Source organism: Clavelina lepadiformis, chromosome 4, assembly GCF_947623445.1.
Source record: "Clavelina lepadiformis chromosome 4, kaClaLepa1.1, whole genome shotgun sequence".
NCBI classification, from domain to species: Eukaryota; Metazoa; Chordata; class Ascidiacea; order Aplousobranchia; family Clavelinidae; genus Clavelina; species Clavelina lepadiformis.
In genome coordinates this window covers 2,233,377-2,253,512 of record NC_135243.1, presented here as the reverse complement: position 1 = coordinate 2,253,512, position 20,136 = coordinate 2,233,377, and the positions used below count along the sequence as shown (strand labels likewise).

At 37.8% G+C, this 20,136-nt stretch overlaps 1 protein-coding gene across 1 annotated transcript; it reads left to right on the top strand.

The window, feature by feature from the left end:
* Positions 1-8,064: 8,064 nt before the first annotated feature.
* LOC143451788 (uncharacterized) lies at positions 8,065-20,136 on the top strand. The gene is made up of 17 exons (XM_076952523.1): positions 8,065-8,283; positions 8,416-8,541; positions 8,709-8,855; positions 8,961-9,050; positions 9,421-9,543; positions 9,874-9,939; positions 10,368-10,478; positions 11,126-11,256; positions 11,604-11,844; positions 12,241-12,324; positions 12,790-12,843; positions 13,018-14,000; positions 14,082-14,412; positions 14,508-14,586; positions 14,670-14,815; positions 19,931-20,017; positions 20,099-20,136. Exons 1-17 carry the CDS (start codon positions 8,139-8,141, stop codon positions 20,134-20,136), a joined length of 2,982 nt encoding a protein of 993 aa, XP_076808638.1. The 5' UTR covers positions 8,065-8,138.

Genomic DNA, 20,136 nt, shown 5'->3' with positions numbered 1-20,136 from the left:
GGCTAAATTGAAAAATACGTGCTGAGTTAACAAGAAATATTTTGGTGAAGCGCTGTCCTTTCTTGGACCTTTCAGTTAGTTGTTTTAATTTTGTCTTTACAAAATGCATCCGCTTATTTGCGCACTTTAGCATTTCATAATTGATAAAAATTTCTGACGTAATACAATCATCGAGTGCTACCTGCGCTAGATCCGAATTAAATCAACTTCTGTTACACAAACACTCACGTGATATCGCTCGCCCTTATCAGCAGCCATTGTTTGAAATCTCAGGTTTAATGATAAAATATTTCCTTTATGTTTAAATACTGTGTCGATTTATCAGGAAGTGTTGCTTGTTCATCATTTCACGGTACTTTTAACTCTTTTACAATGAATAACAAAACAAGATTTTCCGGTGCGCAGTGTATTCTGTTCAAAATTATGTCACCATTTCATCGTGGAATGTACCCAAAGTATAAAATGTGCTGCTGCTCACATAGTTTAACATTCATGGGAGGCCTCTCACCAATAAGTACCTTTTAATGTTCGTTCTTGTCTATTTTTGTCACTTGGTTTGGCGTCTTTAGAAAATATAATCGTTGAACGTATTTTCGGGGTTCGTCGGTATCTGAGTGGAGTAAATAAATGCGGCTTTAAAACAACCGGCTGGTGGCAGTAGCGTGACAATACTTACAATACTTTGCTGTATAAAGTCACTCACGGCCAAGGGTGTCGCTGTTCAACATAAACTTAAACCTGGTTTCACGAACCGGAAAATTCTCGACACAAAAACTTGCATCTCTTGGATCTCGAGTCATTCACAAGAGTAGCAAACATTTATAAAAAATGTTATTAATGTACTTTGGGGATGTCATATCTTATGTTGTTATAGCAGTCATTTTAACAATTTATGTTTTTATATTCATTGTATGGGTTTGTGACACAATTATATCGCATTTTTTCATACTTGGACTTTATCTCTATTAATTAATTAACCTGCCACATTAATAGCTGAGCTGCCTTACCGGTCTCCGGGTCAACTCACAGTAACAACGCTTAGAGATTTTTATTCAGGGCGTAACCTATCAGCTACAGCTTGATACCATACTACTCAGTACACTCACTCAGTACCGTTTTTATTTCTTGGTTATGTTGTTTACCAGTGCGGCTTTAGGCGTTAGAACGCATGTTGCGCGATCGTCACCAAGCGAGTGGTGCATTGCGTCGTTTCTGGCGCTGTAACTGTCAACCTACCATATAACATTGTTTTAATTTCTTGGTTATCGATGGTTATCGATGTTAATGTTTGTTTTTAGACAGGTTGCCTAATAATGTGTCTAAGTCGCTGAACGAACTTCCAGTGTTTGGAGTCTGTTGGAACTGTCCAGTGCACTCTTTAGGCTGTTTAAACCTTTGCACTAGTAGCGTGAGGGTAGAGTTTGCCGACGTTAAAGTATCCTCGTGTCAGTAAATACATTTCGTGAAACATGTGTTTGTCGACGATTTTGAATAAAAAATTGTGCTCGGTCTGAGAGTTATCAGAGATATTTATGCCTTCGTGTACGAAGACGCAATGAAGTGTTTGTTCAATTGTCTTTTTGCTGCTGTAAGGGTCACACACTACAAGCGAGCGTGAACACATATATCACTTTATATTCTAACGAAGGGAATATCGCGCATATTGCGTCACTTGCAGCGTGAAAAATAGCGTCGTTCAATCACGTACCGTAAGCGGGTTTACCGAGTGACGCTGTCAGTGCCACCGTGGGCGAGATTGTTCAAAAAGAAAAAGACGCCGAATAATTTTGTCAACTGGCGACCGATGCTGTTCGTTAGTTCACTGACGAGTTGTAGCAGTTGGTCGCCTTTTTTCTGTTTAGAAACTCGAGTATCGCGCCGTTAAGTTGGTGCTCGGTGTCGAACGCAAACAAGGCAAGCGTCCGACATTAGCACAATTATTAAATCGAAAAAAACGAGCCGCCATTATCGCAATGAAGGTTGTCGCCATGACATGACGTAGGGCGCCTAGGTTAAGTTGCCCATGAATGTACCGAACACCATGAATACCACAGATCGGGCTCCTATAGGCAGTATAGAGATGTTTCGTTAAAATGTAATAAAAAGCTTTGTAGACCCAATGACGTCACTGTTGGGCGGTGATTATTATTTGTAATTCACCATATAGTGGACAAAGTACAGTCTGTTTGGCAATGTCCCTATGTTACGTGACAAGATAAATTTAAAACATCGAGTGAAATACCGACCTCAAAAGCCTTTAGCGCGTGCCTTGTCCATTCAGAGTTTGCGCTAAAACGTAAAAGCGTCAAAGTGACGTCTTAAACCCATGTTATAGATCTGATGGTTTGATACCGTCCCGGTTTATCAAATATCCAAGGAAGGTTAATTTTGACTTTGCCTACATCTGTCAGCATTCGTTCAATTTAAGTGATAAACCGTTGTAGTTTAGCACATTCAAACGTTCAAAATCACTCGAATATTTCAAGCAATTTACTCATCAGCAATTTTAACGTTCGTGGATTATTTTCCGAGCCAAAGCAAATATTTGCACAAGCATAGATGATTTGCCGTTTGTATAGAAAAGGCGGTTTTGATTCTGCCTCTAGGTTCTATGCTATCAATTGTAATGAGCTCTTGTTATATCAAGAGTGGAAAACAATTTCTTGCCATTCGAATTATATGCGCATGTATAGACTGGCAATTGTGAATTAAGCGTGAGAATACATTTGTTTAAAGAACAAATATATCATTGCAAAAACAATAAGTTCTGTTTTTCATTAACGATGTCATATCGTATCATATATGTCATATCGTATCATATCACGTACGATATCATATCAAGTGATATCATCGTCAAGCAGTTTTTTACTTCTTGGTCGATTAATTTTCGTCTTTCTGGTGATACTGACTTTAGGTTACACGTAAACAGCTCGCCTGAATACATAATGCGATGCACTGTGCAGGGTATTACGTCATCGGGAATCTTCTGCAGACAAGTTGTCAATGCCGGAAACTCAGTTAACATCTTTGATGTTTATCCGGGCGGTTCAGTTCCAACCAAGAAATGTGTAAAATTGGGACTTGCGTTCCCTTCGCGTAAATTGCCGTGTGTTGGACCCAATAGCACAGGTTTCGCTGTGTTGGTTAAAGGACTAATTGAAAATAAGTCAGGACATCATATGCTCAAAATCGCCGTCTGACCATCCACTGCAACAGAATTAAATTGGGAAGCCAAGATGGACATCTAAATACTGTTTAAGAAAAAGTAGAAATTTCTGTCTCGTTTGCGGCAACTTGAGAGCTGACGGTTTGCGCTTCGGCGTTGTATGGTCTACCTTAACTATGCTAAGAGCACCACCGCTGTCAATCACAGGGCGAATATGATGACGTGGCATCGTAAAAAGTCAACAGAGAGTTATCACGAGTCGGTTTGTGGATGTCACGTGATGCTTTCGATAACAACCCTGTTAGTTTCCCTGCTCTGACAAATTGGACCCGTGTTTGCACGTTCTCTCACATTTGCGCGCGTTTGCACCGAAACTGGCGTGATAGCAAAATTCATTCTCGTCGCCTGATGCTCTGTTTTTGCGGCTACTCTACCCCGGTCTTCTGCTACACTGATGTCCACTGCGAGTTGTAGTTTCCTCGGCCTCGGCCTCGATTGTGCGAGTCATTCATTTTCCGACTAATTTTGATTACTTCGCCCTCTGTAATTATTTCTTTAACTTGGTAATTGTTGGAGCTATTACCACACTTTGCTGCGTGGTCTCCATAACACGAATTACTGTGAATATAGAATCAGTGAAATCAGTGTGGCTGGTGACGAAATTATCTTCTGAATGCGCTGGCGATGTCGCGCGTGGTTCATTGTCAATGTGATATGTTCGAGCATATGCTTCGTGGATTGTTGAATCGATCGCCAAAATGTCATCGACCAATCAATCAACCAATCAAAATGACATCGGCCTGCCACCGTGTTCGCGAAGGTTCCTAATTGACGGGTTGAAAAGTGCGACGTCAACTTTTTAGTAAATCGAGCTTTAACCTTTCCCTCAGATGTAGGTGTGAGGTTTTTTCACCGATGACGCACAAATATCACCGCATAAGCTGGGAAGGTTTTAAGTCAACGAACGATAAAGCTGATGTTAACATGTCTGTGTTGTCTGTGCGCTCCTCGAAGCTCTGTGTAATTAGACGCAATAACTTGTCGAAGCACTCAGCACTGTCATGAGTTGGGAGCTCTGGCAGCGAACGCAGTTGCGCGTGTGTCAGTGTCTCCGACCAGACTATTGCCGTCTCTGTCCTGTGTTTCCTGTCGAGATGCTTTCGGCATCGATCCATTGATCTAGTAACCTTTCGAGTTAACACAATCGCCATAAATCTATGAACTAAAAATAATCGATTCAGATGCCGTGTGATGCAGTCCTTGGTCGTGTAGCAGCTTGCCTGCAGCATTGCATTGTGGGTAGAAAATAAGAGCTTGCATGGTTGGCAAAAGCTCGGCATGATGACAATATTACTTGCATCGTTGGCAGGATCAGCAGTGTAACGGGAGACCTGCTTGTGGCGATTATGCGGTCAAAGTAAAATACACGGCGGCGTGTGAAGGTGAACTCTTGGATACAGCGCACAGATCAAAGCTCTGGAACGTGACACATCAAACAAAACCTGGAAAGATTCGAAAACCATCTAACATGCCCACAAAGCTATACGATTTGGCAAAGTACCCAGTACTCGTTTTAACATGCATATGATTGATTGATCGTGGATGTCAAACGTCTGCGAAAACACCAGCAACAATAAGATTCAACCATTTCTTGTTTTCAATTTATATTTTCTTGAAATAACAACTATCGCCGAGCGCTTTTATCATTTAAACAAAATCTCGCGCACTGTAATGGGGCAATTGGACAGGTTGGACTTAATCTGATCGCAGCTCGTGGGAAAGCTCAACGCTGCTGGTAGCCTAGGATGCGTGTTGAATCGAAGTTCATTGATACTCTTGTCTTTGCCTTCGATTTTTTATCTCAAATTATGACCGATGGCATCCAGGAACAGCAACAAACGCACGATAAAAGATTAGTCACAAAACTCACGGTTTCTACGAACACCAGGCTATGTTGCTACTTTGACGGGCTTGGCTGACAAACTCAATAGTTTGAGTCATTGCTCCATCTCCCCATCTAGCGGTGATTGAAATGCAGAGATGACTTTCAATTCACTTAAAGTAAATGAGAGTTTAAATGCATTGATTGCTAAATATGATGTGGTATTAACTAGAAAGATAAAATTTATATCTTATTTTTACTGAACATAAAAGCATTGAAAAGTGTAAGTTATATCGCTGAGTTATCAGCAAGCGTTGTTTGCTCAGCGTAATACGGTGCCAGAACGCAATAAAGTATCCAGGAGATAACCCACCATATATCAACGTAAGCAAACAAGCTCGGCGCTCTTGGCTTTTCTTACCTAGGACACTTTCCCATTTTCAGTGCAAAATTGCCACTTTTAGTTGATTTTCTCAAATCACCAATACGGTCGTGTCTAACTAGTTACCACGAAACCGTGTCGCACAATATCCAGTCTCATAGCTTTCATAACTCCGGTGGCAAAGAGTCTGTTCTGCCAACACCGGCAGCAACGAGATCGCTCCGGATATTCGGAAAAAAACGAAACGGCTTTGGGACTCTGGCGACAACGAGACGGCTCTTGAACTCCGGCGGCAAAGAGGTGGCATTGAAACTCCGGCCGCAGCGAGATCGCTCCGAAACTCCTGCGGCAACAAGGCGGCTTGGAACCACCGGCGGAATCGAGACGGTTCGGGAAGTCCGGCGACAAAAAGACGGCTCTGGAACTCCGGTGTCAAGGAGGCGACACTGGAACTCCAGTGGCAACAAGACACCTCCTAAAGTTTTGCTCAGGAACTCAACTCTGTTGGTAACTTCTTCTCCTTGCGTTTGAGTATCTGTTCATCAAATGAACCCGTAACTTTGTCCCTGTACGTAGCCTATTCACCCTGTCGTCTTATGACTTTAATACAAGTTTTAATTCGTGGGTACTTACAGCCGTGATACAACTCAACTAAGTCAGTGCAATAACAAAACTGAAGGACACGGTAATAACATACGTCACAATTACAGCGCAGCATTCGCTGAGCCTTTAAAAAGGTATTCATCGACAGACATATATTTTTTAGGCAGGGGAGCCATCTCGCGGTTACAGTTTTACAATCCACAGCCAAGTTAATTACACTGGTCAATTAAAAAATCTTAATTCTGGACGTGGTTCTAGCTTGGTTGCAGCTCAGTCCTACATTTCCGCCTCTACGTCAATGTCTTGGTGGCATCAAAGCTACTCAGGCGTTAAGATTAGGCGGCGAAGACCCTAGTCCAAGATCGTCGGCGAAAAAAAAATTGAAACAAACTGCACCGGAATTCAGCTCTGTCTACAACAAGACTGTTCCGAAGCACAACTCCAGCGGAAACGAAACTGGTCCTGAAATTAACTTTTGTGGCAAATTTTTACGTATGAGTATAAGCTCATCAAATGTACTCGGCCAGATGTTGAAGCCAGCTCTTCATCCCCTGGTCCAAAACTGTGAAGCTTTGCGCAGTTTTGGGAGGGTGAATGATCCCACGGTCAAATAGTATATGGTCAGCGGTCTGGGACCCTGCTCCACACTCGCATGCTGCTGATGATTTTAGCTCCCAGCGCTGCATGTTTGCGCCAAAACGGTCACTTCTGTTCTAGGGTGGTTTCGGATGAACTAGGTGGGGCGGTGGCTCTGGGCCAAATTTTTCTTGCAGGACTCAAATATTTTGTGGTCAGGGTGTAATCAGTGTCTTGTCTCTTTTGTAGTGTCTTGCCGAATAGCAATAGAAAGGGGTGGCATGAACTCAGACATTGAGGACCAAGCATCTGGAACAAGGTTGTGCAGATGTTGTGTTCTTCATTAGCCCATGGCTGATAAGCTGTCTTGTTCGTAGCACAGTTCCTTCTCAGTGATGCTGGAGCAGTTCCTTGTAGTACCGGCAGCAGGTGTGTAGTGCCAACAAAACAGCTTCAAAATTTCGTCCCGCGTCAACAAGATTAAAGTGCTTGGAGCAGTCTGGAAAACTCTGGAACTTTACTCGGAAAAAGACGGAAACGGAAACGCGGACACGACGCTGTTCTAGGAATTTCGGCAGAAAAAAGACAGCTCTGGAAAGTCGTCGGAAACGAGAGTGCTCTAGAATTTAACTCTGGCGGATGGAAGTCTACTCCGGGAAGTTTGGTGGAAGCGATATTTCTCCGGAATTTAACACAGACGTTAACTAGGCCGTTCCAGGAACTCCGGCAGCCACAAAACAGCTTCGGTGACTCCATCGGCAAAGAAACTGCTCTAAAATTTAACACTGGTGTCAGCGAGACTGTTTCGGGAACTCCGTCAACAACGAGGCTTCTCCGGCAACTCGGACGGAAAAAAGACTGCTTCGAAACTTAACCCGACGGCAACGACGCTGGTCTGAGAAATCCGGCGTGAACGATTCTGCTTCGAGGACTTTGGTGGTGACGAGGTTGCTCAAGGACTTCGGCAGAAACACGACTGCCCTGAAAATCAACTCAGGTGCCAAGGAGACTGATCCAGGACTTAGGAAGAAGCGAGACTGGAACTTAACTCGGGAGGATAGTTCGGAACTTTGACCAAAACGAGATTAGAACTTTTCTTCAGCGGCAACGAGGTTACTTCGGATTTATACTTTGGTGGCATTGACACTGCTCCGGGAACCTCGAAGGTTACAAGATTTCTCCGCAATTCCGGAAGAAACAAGGCTACTCAGCAACTTCGGCATAAACAAGCCTGCTAAGGAACTCAAATTCGTCGGCAACGCACAGACGTGTTCGTGCTGGCAGCAGCAGCACATATAATCATCACATATATATATAAACTATTAAAATACTAAAAATACTAAAAATAAAATACTGAAACATAAAATGCAAAAAATACTAAAATAAAATGCTAAAATAAAACTATATAGAGTTATAGACTGGAAAACTAATCGTTATATTAACAAAGTTTAAATTTCAAGTTGACGTCATCAACAATTTTGACTAGGTGTATATAACATAAGCTAAGATAATTACTGCAACGTTGAAGCATGTCGAAGTCAGAAGAGCAAATATTGACCGAAGATAAACCTCAACTTGTACAACCTGATAACAACGAAGAGAGCTCATCAGGTGAAAGTGATGAACAACCTGAAACATCACGTGCTGTTGCAATGCAAGCTGGGATGCCTCATGGTGAGTAATCTGAGATTAAAAAGGTTAAGTCTTTGTCTTTGCTGTAATTAGTAATAGGAACCTTTTGACGTTTGCCTTTAAATTTGATGAAAAAAGAATTCTTTTTTTGTTTTTCCTTTGCTTTAAATCCAGGGCCTGCAGATGCAGGAAATCAAGTCTTGCAAACAATGGAAAATGCTGAAGCTTCTCAGAGTGCTTTAAGTAGAATCGATCCAGGATTGATTGAGCTTGCAAGCAAAATGGCTGAAAGAAGAATTGGTAAGTTTTATTAAAACTGATTTGCTGAATACGTAGGCACACAATTGTTGTTAAATATTAAGGATAGAGTCTATTTACTATTTGTATTTTTTCTAATATGATTTTTTTGATAATTTTACTGCGTTTTTTTACAAATGACTGTCTTTGCTTTTAATTGCGTTACGCAGGGCCAGTCACGATTAATTATGCTCCTCAATTTAATCTCCGCGATGAAAGGCAATACCAAGACAACAGAGAATTCAGTCAAATGGACATCAGGGATTCTAAAAATATAACACCAACACGAGTTAAAGTGAAACAAACAAATCCTTTAGGTAAACATTATAATACCGTGCAATTTTTCCTTGTAAAATTCTTCTTGTCTTTCATTATGGTATCACATTGTTTTTCTCTCCTTGAGTTTAAAAGATGTTTTATAGATTCTGCAAAAAGATCTAAACCAAGCATTGAGCAGCAGGATTCGGCAAATAATCCCTTTGATCCTCCCCAATTAAACACCCAACCACAAGGTGTAATAGATGTGCTAACGTTTGTTCAAAGCTAATTGAAATCGCTTCTCTAATAATATCGCTTTTGTCTTCAAGAAATGTAATACTGTGCAATAACAAACTACCTTCGAAGTATAGTAAAGTTTAATGTCTCTGTATTTGCTTGATTTGTGAATACATTCATTAATTTCTACTTTTGGAACACGGCGCACTTTCGTGCATGAACGAACACGAGCCGGGTATTAGGTAAATTAACTTATGGACGTTTGCTTATTTATTAACTAAAATCAAAAGCCCTTGCTCTTGTTTGTACAATTACGTGCACCTGCTTACCACGTGCTCTTGTTCCCTCATTCTATTTTACACAAATCGTTCACGTGGTCATCTCTAGATCCATCTGATGTGACCCATCCAAAGCAAACGATCGAAGCAAATCCACATGTTGAGCGCCACACAGACATCTCAGAAGTGACCAATCAATCCAATGCTTTGAACACTGAGATACCTTCTACAAGTAATGATTAGATAATAGACAAAAAGCAGTGAATATTGTTTGTATTAATCATGTTTTGTTTAAATAAGTTACAAATCCTACAGTTAATTAAAATCCGAAATACAACGTGTATATTCAATACGTTTAATTTCTGTTTGTATCATATTCAAATATATCACTTTTGTTTTTAGAAAATGCAATAATATAAAATTAAATATTATCTTAAAAACACAGTTTAATGTTTTTGTATTTATTTTACTTTTGCTAACATTCATTGTGCTTATTTCTATTTTCAGTAAACTGGTTTCAGTGATTTTAATTTAAACACTTTTAATCTCTGTTGTATCGCAGCTTCTGGAAACGTTTCCAAACAACCAACAATATGTCGTGCAGAAAGGAACACGAGTGGTGTATTATGTAAGTTAACTTAATTATGTTTGCTTATTTATTAACTAAATTTAAAAGTCCTTGCTCTTGTTTGGGACATGATTGGATTTTACACATCTGTTAATTCTATTTGTGGGGTTGTGGGGCATAACTTTCAAGCGTATGAATGCAACGTGGTTGTTGATTAATAATACCCCATACACCACTCACAAACATTGTATAAGAAGCAATTTGCTAAATGATCTGAGGCACCTATACCATTATTACAGTCATCATTATTGTGTGCTAAGTTCGTTTTGGCTTGTAATTTTCCATCTTGACAACATTTGGTATATTTGCAAATTTTCATGAAGATGCTAAAATCAGCGGTTTAATTTTATATAAACTTTTATTTGCAAGTTATTATTTTTTGCTTGCAACTAAAGCTTCATGCTTTATATAATGTGTTCATATCTTAGATCAAACAGGTTTGACGCAACCTAAACTACCAATTTCAGCATCAACTTCCCAAACTGAAGTACCAAGTACCAGCCCCTCAGTTGCCAGTCTACCAACGACCTCATCTGCAGGTATGTTTTGGAAGTGTTCAACATTGCACCTTTTTAAAGTTTTATTTATACATCGGTTTAAAAATGTTACTCGAGTTAAACCTATAAGTAGACTTCATAATCTCATTCAGGTCAAAGTCTGCTAAAGTCTTGTGTGAATCTGCTTTTTTTAAATACTGTAAACAGGAAAAAAAGTTTTACATGAAATTAAAAAAAAGTTAAGAATAACCTAGAAAAAAGATTAGTTTACGTTAGAAAAATCTAAAGACATTTTATCTTCACCTGGTGACTAAAGCACACTTTCAAACGTTAAATTTGGTTCAAAATTATTTATTTCTGCTACAAAACATTGTATTCAACATAATTCATAGGTATAATTATATCTCAATAATGTTTGATTATCAGATATCGTGCAAAATCAAGCCATGTCGGTGGAAATGTGTGTGATATCATACAATTTGGCTGGAGTTAGTTTTCAGTGATTGCAAAGTTCTTTGTTGTGATTATTGAGAGATGCTTCAACTCATATATTGCGTGCGAGTTAAAAGCTAATCAGTTCCTGAACTATTTTACATGTGTCACCCTCTAACTAAGTGCTTCGTGCTTCTCTTCTCCAACAGCGGCGCAAGAGCATTGCATCTTTGCTTAAATGTTACATCTTATTTCAGAAACTAATAATCCGCAAGCAACAAATTCACCTTGTGGACTTGGAGCCAATCAACACCAGGATAACAACAAAGGCAACCAGCATATAATGATCAGCTATAACTGGAATGATTCAAAGGATCTCGCTTATAAGGTTTGTAAATATATTTTATGATCTCAGTGTACATGTTTTAACGAAATACACGAAATATTAATAGAATCAATTATCAAAAAATCACTCTCAACTTAAATATTTGTGCTAGGGTCAAGAAGAAAGTTTTATTTCATAAACATATCCTAAATATCAGCAAAAATATTACTTAAATGACGTGGATGTTATAAAGTGCGCTGTTCCGTTTTCGCCTTAGAGTTATTTTGCAAATTGCTAATAACCGAAACCGTTTGTTGGTTTTATAAAGATTACGAAAGCAGAAGAGTTGCAAATTAGCAACTCACAAACTTAACTTAACAATCTAGTTTAAATTTTTCGCACTTTTGCAGATATCCGATGAACTCTCTGCCGCTGGTTACAAAGTGTGGATTGATAAAAACGAGATGAGAGGAGACATTTATGACAAAATGTATGAAGCTGTTGACAACGCTTACTTGGTCCTCATGTTTCTGTCCGAAAATTATAAACTCAGTGAAAACTGCAAAAGGGAAGGCAAACTTGCCGCTGACAAGAGAAAACGTATAATACCCATTATCACCCAAGACAATTATAAAATGGAAGGCTGGACAGGTATATATTTTTATTATACTTTTGATTTGTGCTTGGTTGTTTTCAACGCATTTTTATGCTTTTAACTCGTTGACTTTTTTAAATTGATTTCTACGTCATAAAATGGGATGTTGCTTAAGGTTTGAATGGTAACATTAAATTTACTATTGTTATTTTCAATAATAATCATAATTGTTACACCAGAAAACGCAAACTCAAGTATACAAAAGCTTGTGGTGATAAATCAATGTTAACTTAAAAAGTGCTATATATTCTGCCCTTGCCTTAACTAATCATTTATGTAAGTTATGTTAATGTTTTTTTCTATTTTTACCTTTTGATATTCTTTACTGAATTGTTTTTTTCGCCAGCTTTCACCACAGATAACATTTTTATTTTTACAATTTTTATCAAAAGCTCTTTTGGTGTCGGGAAAACTCTACTACGATTTTAGCAAAGAATCATTTGAGGGTAACTTTGACAAACTTATCCAAGAAATAGGTAATTAAACTTATAATTTAAAATAGGAATTTTCACAACATTTTATTATTAAAAAATTAACTGAAGTTATTATTATTGGTTATTAGTTCATTTTATTTCATTTGCTGTTAGTTTTTATGCTTTTATCTGCTTTTATACTTCCAGGAATATTAATAATTGGAATTTTACAAAACTGCTGCCACGTTTTGTAATTATTGCGTGTTCGATTTCTCATTACGCCTTTTTTTTCTAAACTAAATTTTAGTTAAATGCAAACTGCCGCACTTATTATCATACTATCGTTTTATAATAGATTGCAGTTGTGCATAGCAACGATTAAAAAACGATTTAAAGTTTTAGTCAAGGCTTTTGCATTTTGGCACTGTTATTGCTTGTATTTATTTGGGTTTGGAACCAAAACCAAAATGATTCCTAAGGACATTTTTCCTTTCAACGATTCATAACTCTTTTTAACCTGTTCCATAGATCATCCCAATGAGCAACAGCAATTCACCAAATGTTTGGAGACAAATAAAGCAGGTTAGTTTATACAATGATGTATTTGATGTAACATTAATGTTTGTTTTATATGCCGTAGTTGCTGAGGAAAACAACATGTGCGTTCTGCAACTGTTCCGATTTATAAATATATATATAACCTTATGCAGTTCCCTTTTTTAATATTCATGCTTTAAAGGTCTGTATTCTTATCAGACCACCGAAAACTCGGAAAGCGAGAGGAAGCTATTGGAAAAGTTTTGCAAGAGCAAAATAAACGCCGTGAAGATGACATCCGTCTCCAAGCTGGAATCGACGTCTCAGTAGCAGATATTCCAATTGTCCATCCAAAGTACACTAAGGTATCTTATTTCCAAGGACAGGCAGTTCCAGAACATGAAACTTATGCCGCTTCAACTGGTGAACCTGATACACTTAAGCGGGATGAGGATATTGAATTTGAAGAATTGTTGAAGTCCAACAATCGCTTTACAGCATTTATAGGTTACCCTGGATCCGGAAAGACGACTTTATCCAAAAGATTAGCCAAAACAGAAGAATACACATGTCTTTATTATAAATTTATGGAGATGCCTGTTGGCAAAGAGGTCAGTTTCCGGAAGCTAATTATGGATAACATTTATCCGGATTTAGACGACAGCACTCGAGAGGATGCATGGGAGTGGATCAAAGAAAATCAGAAAAGTTGTCTTCTACTCTTTGATGGTCTGGATCAGGCGGAGTGGTCATTTAAAGACAAAGTACCGAAAGTGAACTATGATACTCCAGAAAGTGTACCGATACTTTTAGCCAATCTTTGCAATAAACAATTCCTTCCAGACATTAAGCTCGTTTTCACCTCCAGGCCCCACAGTGTCACCAGGCTTCCTGCTCCACTACGTCCAGACTATACAATCTTACTTGGTGATCTGCCCCTAGAAGGTATGAAGGAACTGTTTTATTTTTATGCTGGTGCTTCTGCCGACCAGCTTTGGAATGATCTTTCCCGAAATGCTAAAATTGTTTTTGCACTTTGTTTCAACCCGCTGTTGCTTCAGTTAGTTATAGCAGCAGGTTTGGCTCCTACAACAAAAATTGGAAAAATCATCACCACTACGAGGGTTTTTGCCACAGTTTTGGAGAACCTCAGATGCAGTGAGCATGCAAAACACCAAGACATCACTTTACTAGTAAAGCAGGTGAGAGAACTGAACATGTTTCTGTTTGCCTAAAATAGTGAGAATGAACAAGATCATATTATTATTTGTTTTATGTTGCAGCTCAGTGAATTGGCCTACAAAACCACAATGAGGTCTTCAGTTATCATCACACGAAACGACCTTAGAGCAGTTGGTCTTAAACCAGACGAGATACAAGATATCGTCGTCGGCATTTACGCCCATTTTGCGGCAGTCAGCCGCGTGTTTGATGGCCACGTGAAGTATTACTTCGCCCACCAGCTGTATCAGGAGTTTTTCACCGCAAAGTTTATCGTTAATGAGCTGCCCATGGATAAGTTTAAGCACCTTGTTTCAAACGAGCTATTTTCCGACGAGAAGTGGTCTGTTATTAGGAGATTTGTTTGCGGTCTGCTCATAGATATGATGAAAGGTATTATCAGGATAGTAGTTATGTGCATTTTAAGTTATGATTTACTATTAAGCTTATTCAAACATGAAAATTGTAAAATATCAACTTTTCTTCAGATTCCAGCATCAGCAGTATTGCTGCAAATGGGCACGATCAACCAGAACGCTCGTGCTTGTCCTCACTTCCTTTCAACAGGTGAAGTTAAAAACGTTTTTGTTGTTCTATAAGCGATCTCATACTAGGCAAGAAAGAGAAAAAAGCGATTATGACATTTTTAGACAAGATGACCAGGTAGAGGAGCAGATTTCACTTACACAGGAGCCAGCAGAGGAGACGATATCATCTCCTGAACATCAGTCATCAGCCTTACTTTCACCTAGGTCTACAGAACAGCAGGCATATAAGAAGACATCCTCTGTATCCGGTTTGTACCATTCTGTTCTTGTTACAGTATTTGCAAAGAAATTTGGTACAGTTTTCAAAAGTACCAGCGCCCAATCGTATCGTTCGTATCTCTCGGTGATGAAGTATTTCGCCGCAAGGGTCATGATACTATTGCGCTCGCTCCAACTTGACAAGATTTGTCAATATGATGTTCATTGAATTGACATCCCCGTAACTTCTAATTCCACAAAAACACTACAATAACGTATCCCTTCAATCACATGTTTTTCATTTTATTTTAGGCCTTAAATATGAAGGACGAAAAATTGTTTCGACGTAGGTGGTCGCAAAGACATAAACAATTACGACGATAATTACCACAAATAAAACGGGCAAATGTGGCCTCGAAGGCTAAAAAGGAAGGCTGAAACGTGTATCACAATAATATAATGACAAAGAATAAAATTTTATTTCAATTGGCGTCGAATACAAAATAAGTGCTCATTTTAATAATTTAATTTTCATTGTAAATCAATCCCACAGTACTACGAAGCACATAGCAAAGGATTTATTAAAACATCCAAAGGTTTGATGGAAACATCGTCTCTAATGGTTACGATGAAAATAATCAAAATAACAACAAAGTCACGTGATCGATTCATTGTTGTCATTTTGTATCAAACTGATCCAGACTTGCAATTGATGAAGTTAACTGTAACTGCCACTTGCACAACTGTTTAAAATTTTAGTTATACTCTAAAAGTAAACGTTGCGAAGTTAAGATGGGCACTATCACTGTTAATGGGTTAATGGAGGTTACATGGCGTCTGAATAATCCCGTCATCACCACAGGACAAGGATAATGCTAAAGCCGAAACTTGTGGTAAGGTACCGGTAATAAGCATATGTGTAAAAAACTTACGTTTTATGTCTGACTAAAACTTAGTAATATTCCAAGAAAAGTTGCCGAAGATTAGGGCATGTTTCAGTGTATGAGAAACATAGTGAAGAATCCGGTAGGATGTAAAACGAAATATGAATAGATTTCTGAGTAGTTTGTGTGGTTAGCCTATGTATAGGCTACCGGCAAATATACTTTCATATCAGTTGCAACTTCAGAGCTACAATTAAAATCCTTTTTAATCATTTTTGCTTTGTCTTTGCCCACATTTTAAGCTACTGTATATTTTAGCACACTATACTGGTTAACAAACTGCAAAAGTTGCATATAATAGATGTTATGACGTTCAAGCTAAATTTCCTAGGTTACTGCTTTCAGAAATGTTCCAATGTGAAAGCTCTGCCCATATTTTTTATGGACATTGTTGTCTTAGGTCCAAGAACTTAAACACAATTGCATAATAATAACATCGAAAAGTGGTTAACCTATTAGCACAAAGTATAAGGACCAATCAACCTATTTCCAGTTATAATAGGCTGGTAAAATTGGCTGCAAATAACCATAAACACATGACTGGGGTATAATAGTTGCATTCATTCATCATCTTTTACAAAGACTCTTTTTTGTAAATTATAGATGTGATAAATTTTATCAGATAAAAGTAAGAATTGATAGAAGTAGCCTATTACACAGCATGATGATGTTATTAGATGTAGCACCCATGTTTGTTGCTGTGCTACTGCTATATCTGTTTAAGTCTTATATGCTTGGCTTTGTACACTAGCCTGTGGAGCTCTACAACTGCTTTTGTCTCACTTAGTTTAGTTTCTTAAATTGCTCACATAACAGTTATTTCCATTTGTTGTTGCATATTTTGAGAATAACCTTCAGCTGAAGTTCTTAAATGTGATACGCTAAAGTTAAAAACATATCTTGAGTTGAAAAGGCATTGAGTTAGACAACTTTAGGTGTTGAGATAATTAGTGCTAACTATGCTCTGGGGAAACAAAAGTACACTTCAGTTACTATTAGTAGTTTACATGCATTTTATTAATTTAAGTTGCCTTAAATTGTTTGAATTTTCATGCAAATGAAATCAAGTTCATGAGCTTTTACTGTATTACAATTGCTACACAAACATTGATACATTTTCTACATTACTTGAATGAATAGATTTACACATATCTATTTGGGTGGCATAAAGCTCAATATTGAGTACATTTATTTTCGCACATTGTTTGTAAGTGCCGTGGCACTAACTGTAATTTGTGCATTGTCATATCCACGTCATTCAACACAGTCAGTCCATAAATGTCATTTTTGTGCTGTGCAGTATACAGGACAGGTCTTACTAAGCACGAACCCAATGCAAGAACTGATGGTGGGCATTTTTTTGCCAATAACTTAATGGAATAATATAACTTAACTTTAAATAACTTAATGGAATAATATTCATATCAACGTTAACCAAATATAAACTCTTTGCAAATCAGCTCTCATCAAAGCTTTGCTTTGTGATATGTTTTCACCAAGTTCACATTCTCTTTCGAGAAAGTTAAATAATAACATTGACAATAACACTTCGAGAACAAATTAACAACACTGTCATTTGCACAAAGAAATGCTATTTTTGTTTTGGTACTAAGGGGCATGGAGCCCAAGTTGTTTAAATCACTGGCAATGGCCTAAGACCAGCACTGACAATAAATATACATATACTTGTAGTATGAAATGTTTCTTTTGTCAGTGTCTCATTGTGGCAAATACTGCCAAGTATACAATGTTTACTCTGTTTTAAAGGGTAATGATGAACATTTTTACAGTAATATAAACAATGTCCATTGCAAAATCATGGGATCACTGCTGATAGTCTGTAGTTGTTACTGGAGTAAGAGTCAGGGGTTGACTTTTGGGTTGACTATTGATCAGTTTCAGCATTGTAACTGCTGTGAAAAGCCGGTACTTAAATAAGGCTTTTCATTGATTTTCATCGGTTTTGGTTTGACACACAGTTCACTCAGGTCTGTTGCAGTTTGATAAGCATTTTTCTAGCAGCACCAGGTGGTCTTCACGTCAAACAAATGCATGTGATGTTTGTGGATTGGTTGCCACTTAAGATAGACATCGTGTTTGTTGCGCATGTCTCTGAGGTTGAGTGCAGGTTGTGGAAGAATACTTCAGTGGCTGTTTTGCGAATGAGTTGTCATTCTAAGAATATAAATTTCATTAAATATAAAATAGAGAAAAAGCATTGCAAATTAAATACTAATTTACAAGTTTTTGTGTCACAGCAGGAAATCATTTATATTGCCATTTTGCTATATACAAGTATTTTGACACTGAAAATCACAACTAAACATACTAGCAGAAAATTAGAATAAACTAATTTGGAGCAAAAGCACTGTTACATTCATCTGTATAATACAAACGTTTACAATACTATAATACATGGCTTGGTCGCAATGTTTCGATTGTTTTTTCAAAAATTTGGTTTTGATACTCATAAACTGATTCAGTACTCCTCTCCTTATTATTACAAAATCAATTACAGCACTACTACGAAAGCAAGCAAAACCTGTTTCTGTTTAGTGTCTCGGCCAACAGAAAATAATATAGCTGAAATATGGTTTAGGCTAACACTTGTGTTATTTTACACTGGCCGCCCCTACCAACTCATGTAAAAAAATGATAGCCACCATATGGTGTGCTACACATTTATATGCAATAAAGTCGGTTTAATATGACCACCCGCTTTATATGACCATGTTGATATAGTGCCAAACTTTGCCATACAAATGTCTCTGTTTACTATGACCTGTGTTTGAGTATTACGACCACTTTTTCAATTTTATTCCCCCAATGTTTCTTTGTCAACTATGCAATGAGACAGGAATGACTGTGCCATGTGAGTTTTCTTTCGCACCATGTAAAAAATGTATGAGATTTTAGAAAGTTTAGTCAATTTGTTTCTGACTGTGTCGATACTGCTTGGTGTATGGCACTGTATCAGGCTTGCAGCTTTGGTTATTATGACTATTCCGATATTGTAACCAAAATGGTTTGGTCCAAAGACAGTCATAATAAGCGAAGTGTACTGCATTAACATGCAGTGTAATAATTTCGCTCATTTCTCTTTGCTAATATGATATTAGAAGATAGTTTTTACACGACCTCAGAGATGATTCCCCACCAATCAAACATCGGTTATTGAGCAAGACTTAGTACAGTTCTCAGAGGTGAGCAGTACTATAGTACCAAATTATTTTATTGCGGTACTTTATTCAGTACCGATACCATCGGTACTTTTAGAGAACAGTACAGAATCCCTGTACTGAATTACTTTTTTCTAGAAATTTAAGTTTGTCCCAGTGCTTGGTACTTCTAAAATGATTACTTCAAGGTTTTCAGAAGTTTGTTTTTTAAAATTTTATTTTGAGTGAAACTTGATTTCAATTTTAGTGTTTTTTGCTCTTTCTTAATCTACAAATGTCTAATAAAGTCGCATAGAGTGAGTTCACATTGTTTTTGACCTGAAGTAACCTTTAGCGGGGCCATAATATCAGCAAAAGTTGCACTTGTAACATGATCCAGTAGTTTGGTACCCAGTACTGGCAAAGTACCGGACTACTTTTTTGAAATAGTACCAAATACCGGAACCGTTGGAACCTTTATTGCCAAGTACCGTTACCAATGGTACTTTCTACGTACTGAGTGCCCACCTCTGACTGCTCGTGATCCATGTACTTTATAATAAAACGGTGTCATGCACAGTTTGCATATTATTTAAAACAATGCATTGTAATTGTAATACATAACCGTTATAAAATAAAAGATCCTCTAGCAACTGCTCTTAACATGCAGTCTTAAAATATTACTACAACCAATTTTTTGTTTTCAACATTATATATACTGTGCCTATTTCGGAAACTACACTTTATCAAATTTGTATCAAAATATTGTTTTAGAACGTTAGTAATCAGCAGCAAAAAGATAAAATAGTTGTCTGTTTTGTGAGCAGCCATTCGCCCAGTTTGGTAAATCAAAAATGCAACTTCAGTAAATGGCATCCAGTCAGTTAAAAAAACGCAAATTTAGCAAATCAGCAAGTAGGCTTATATGCAAAAAAATTGGCAATAGTTTTATTTAGTACATTTCACTGCATTCTAGCCTACAGTTACTTGCAAGCTATTTTGTATAGGCCTAGACTATATTTGTCACCTGTCAGTATTAAGCTTGATAACATTTTATTTCCAGATGTTGCTGAGAAGAGGAGGATTTGGATAGAAGCACTAAAGTCACAGCTGGTACATTTTGAGAAACTGCAGTGGGGAGATTGGTCAGGTAAGTTTATTTTCCGACTTTGTCCTAAATCTGCAAATAAATGAATAAACTGCATGTGCATGTTATGTATTTTTGCCATAGACATGCATTATGTGCAACAGAACACACATTTATGTTGA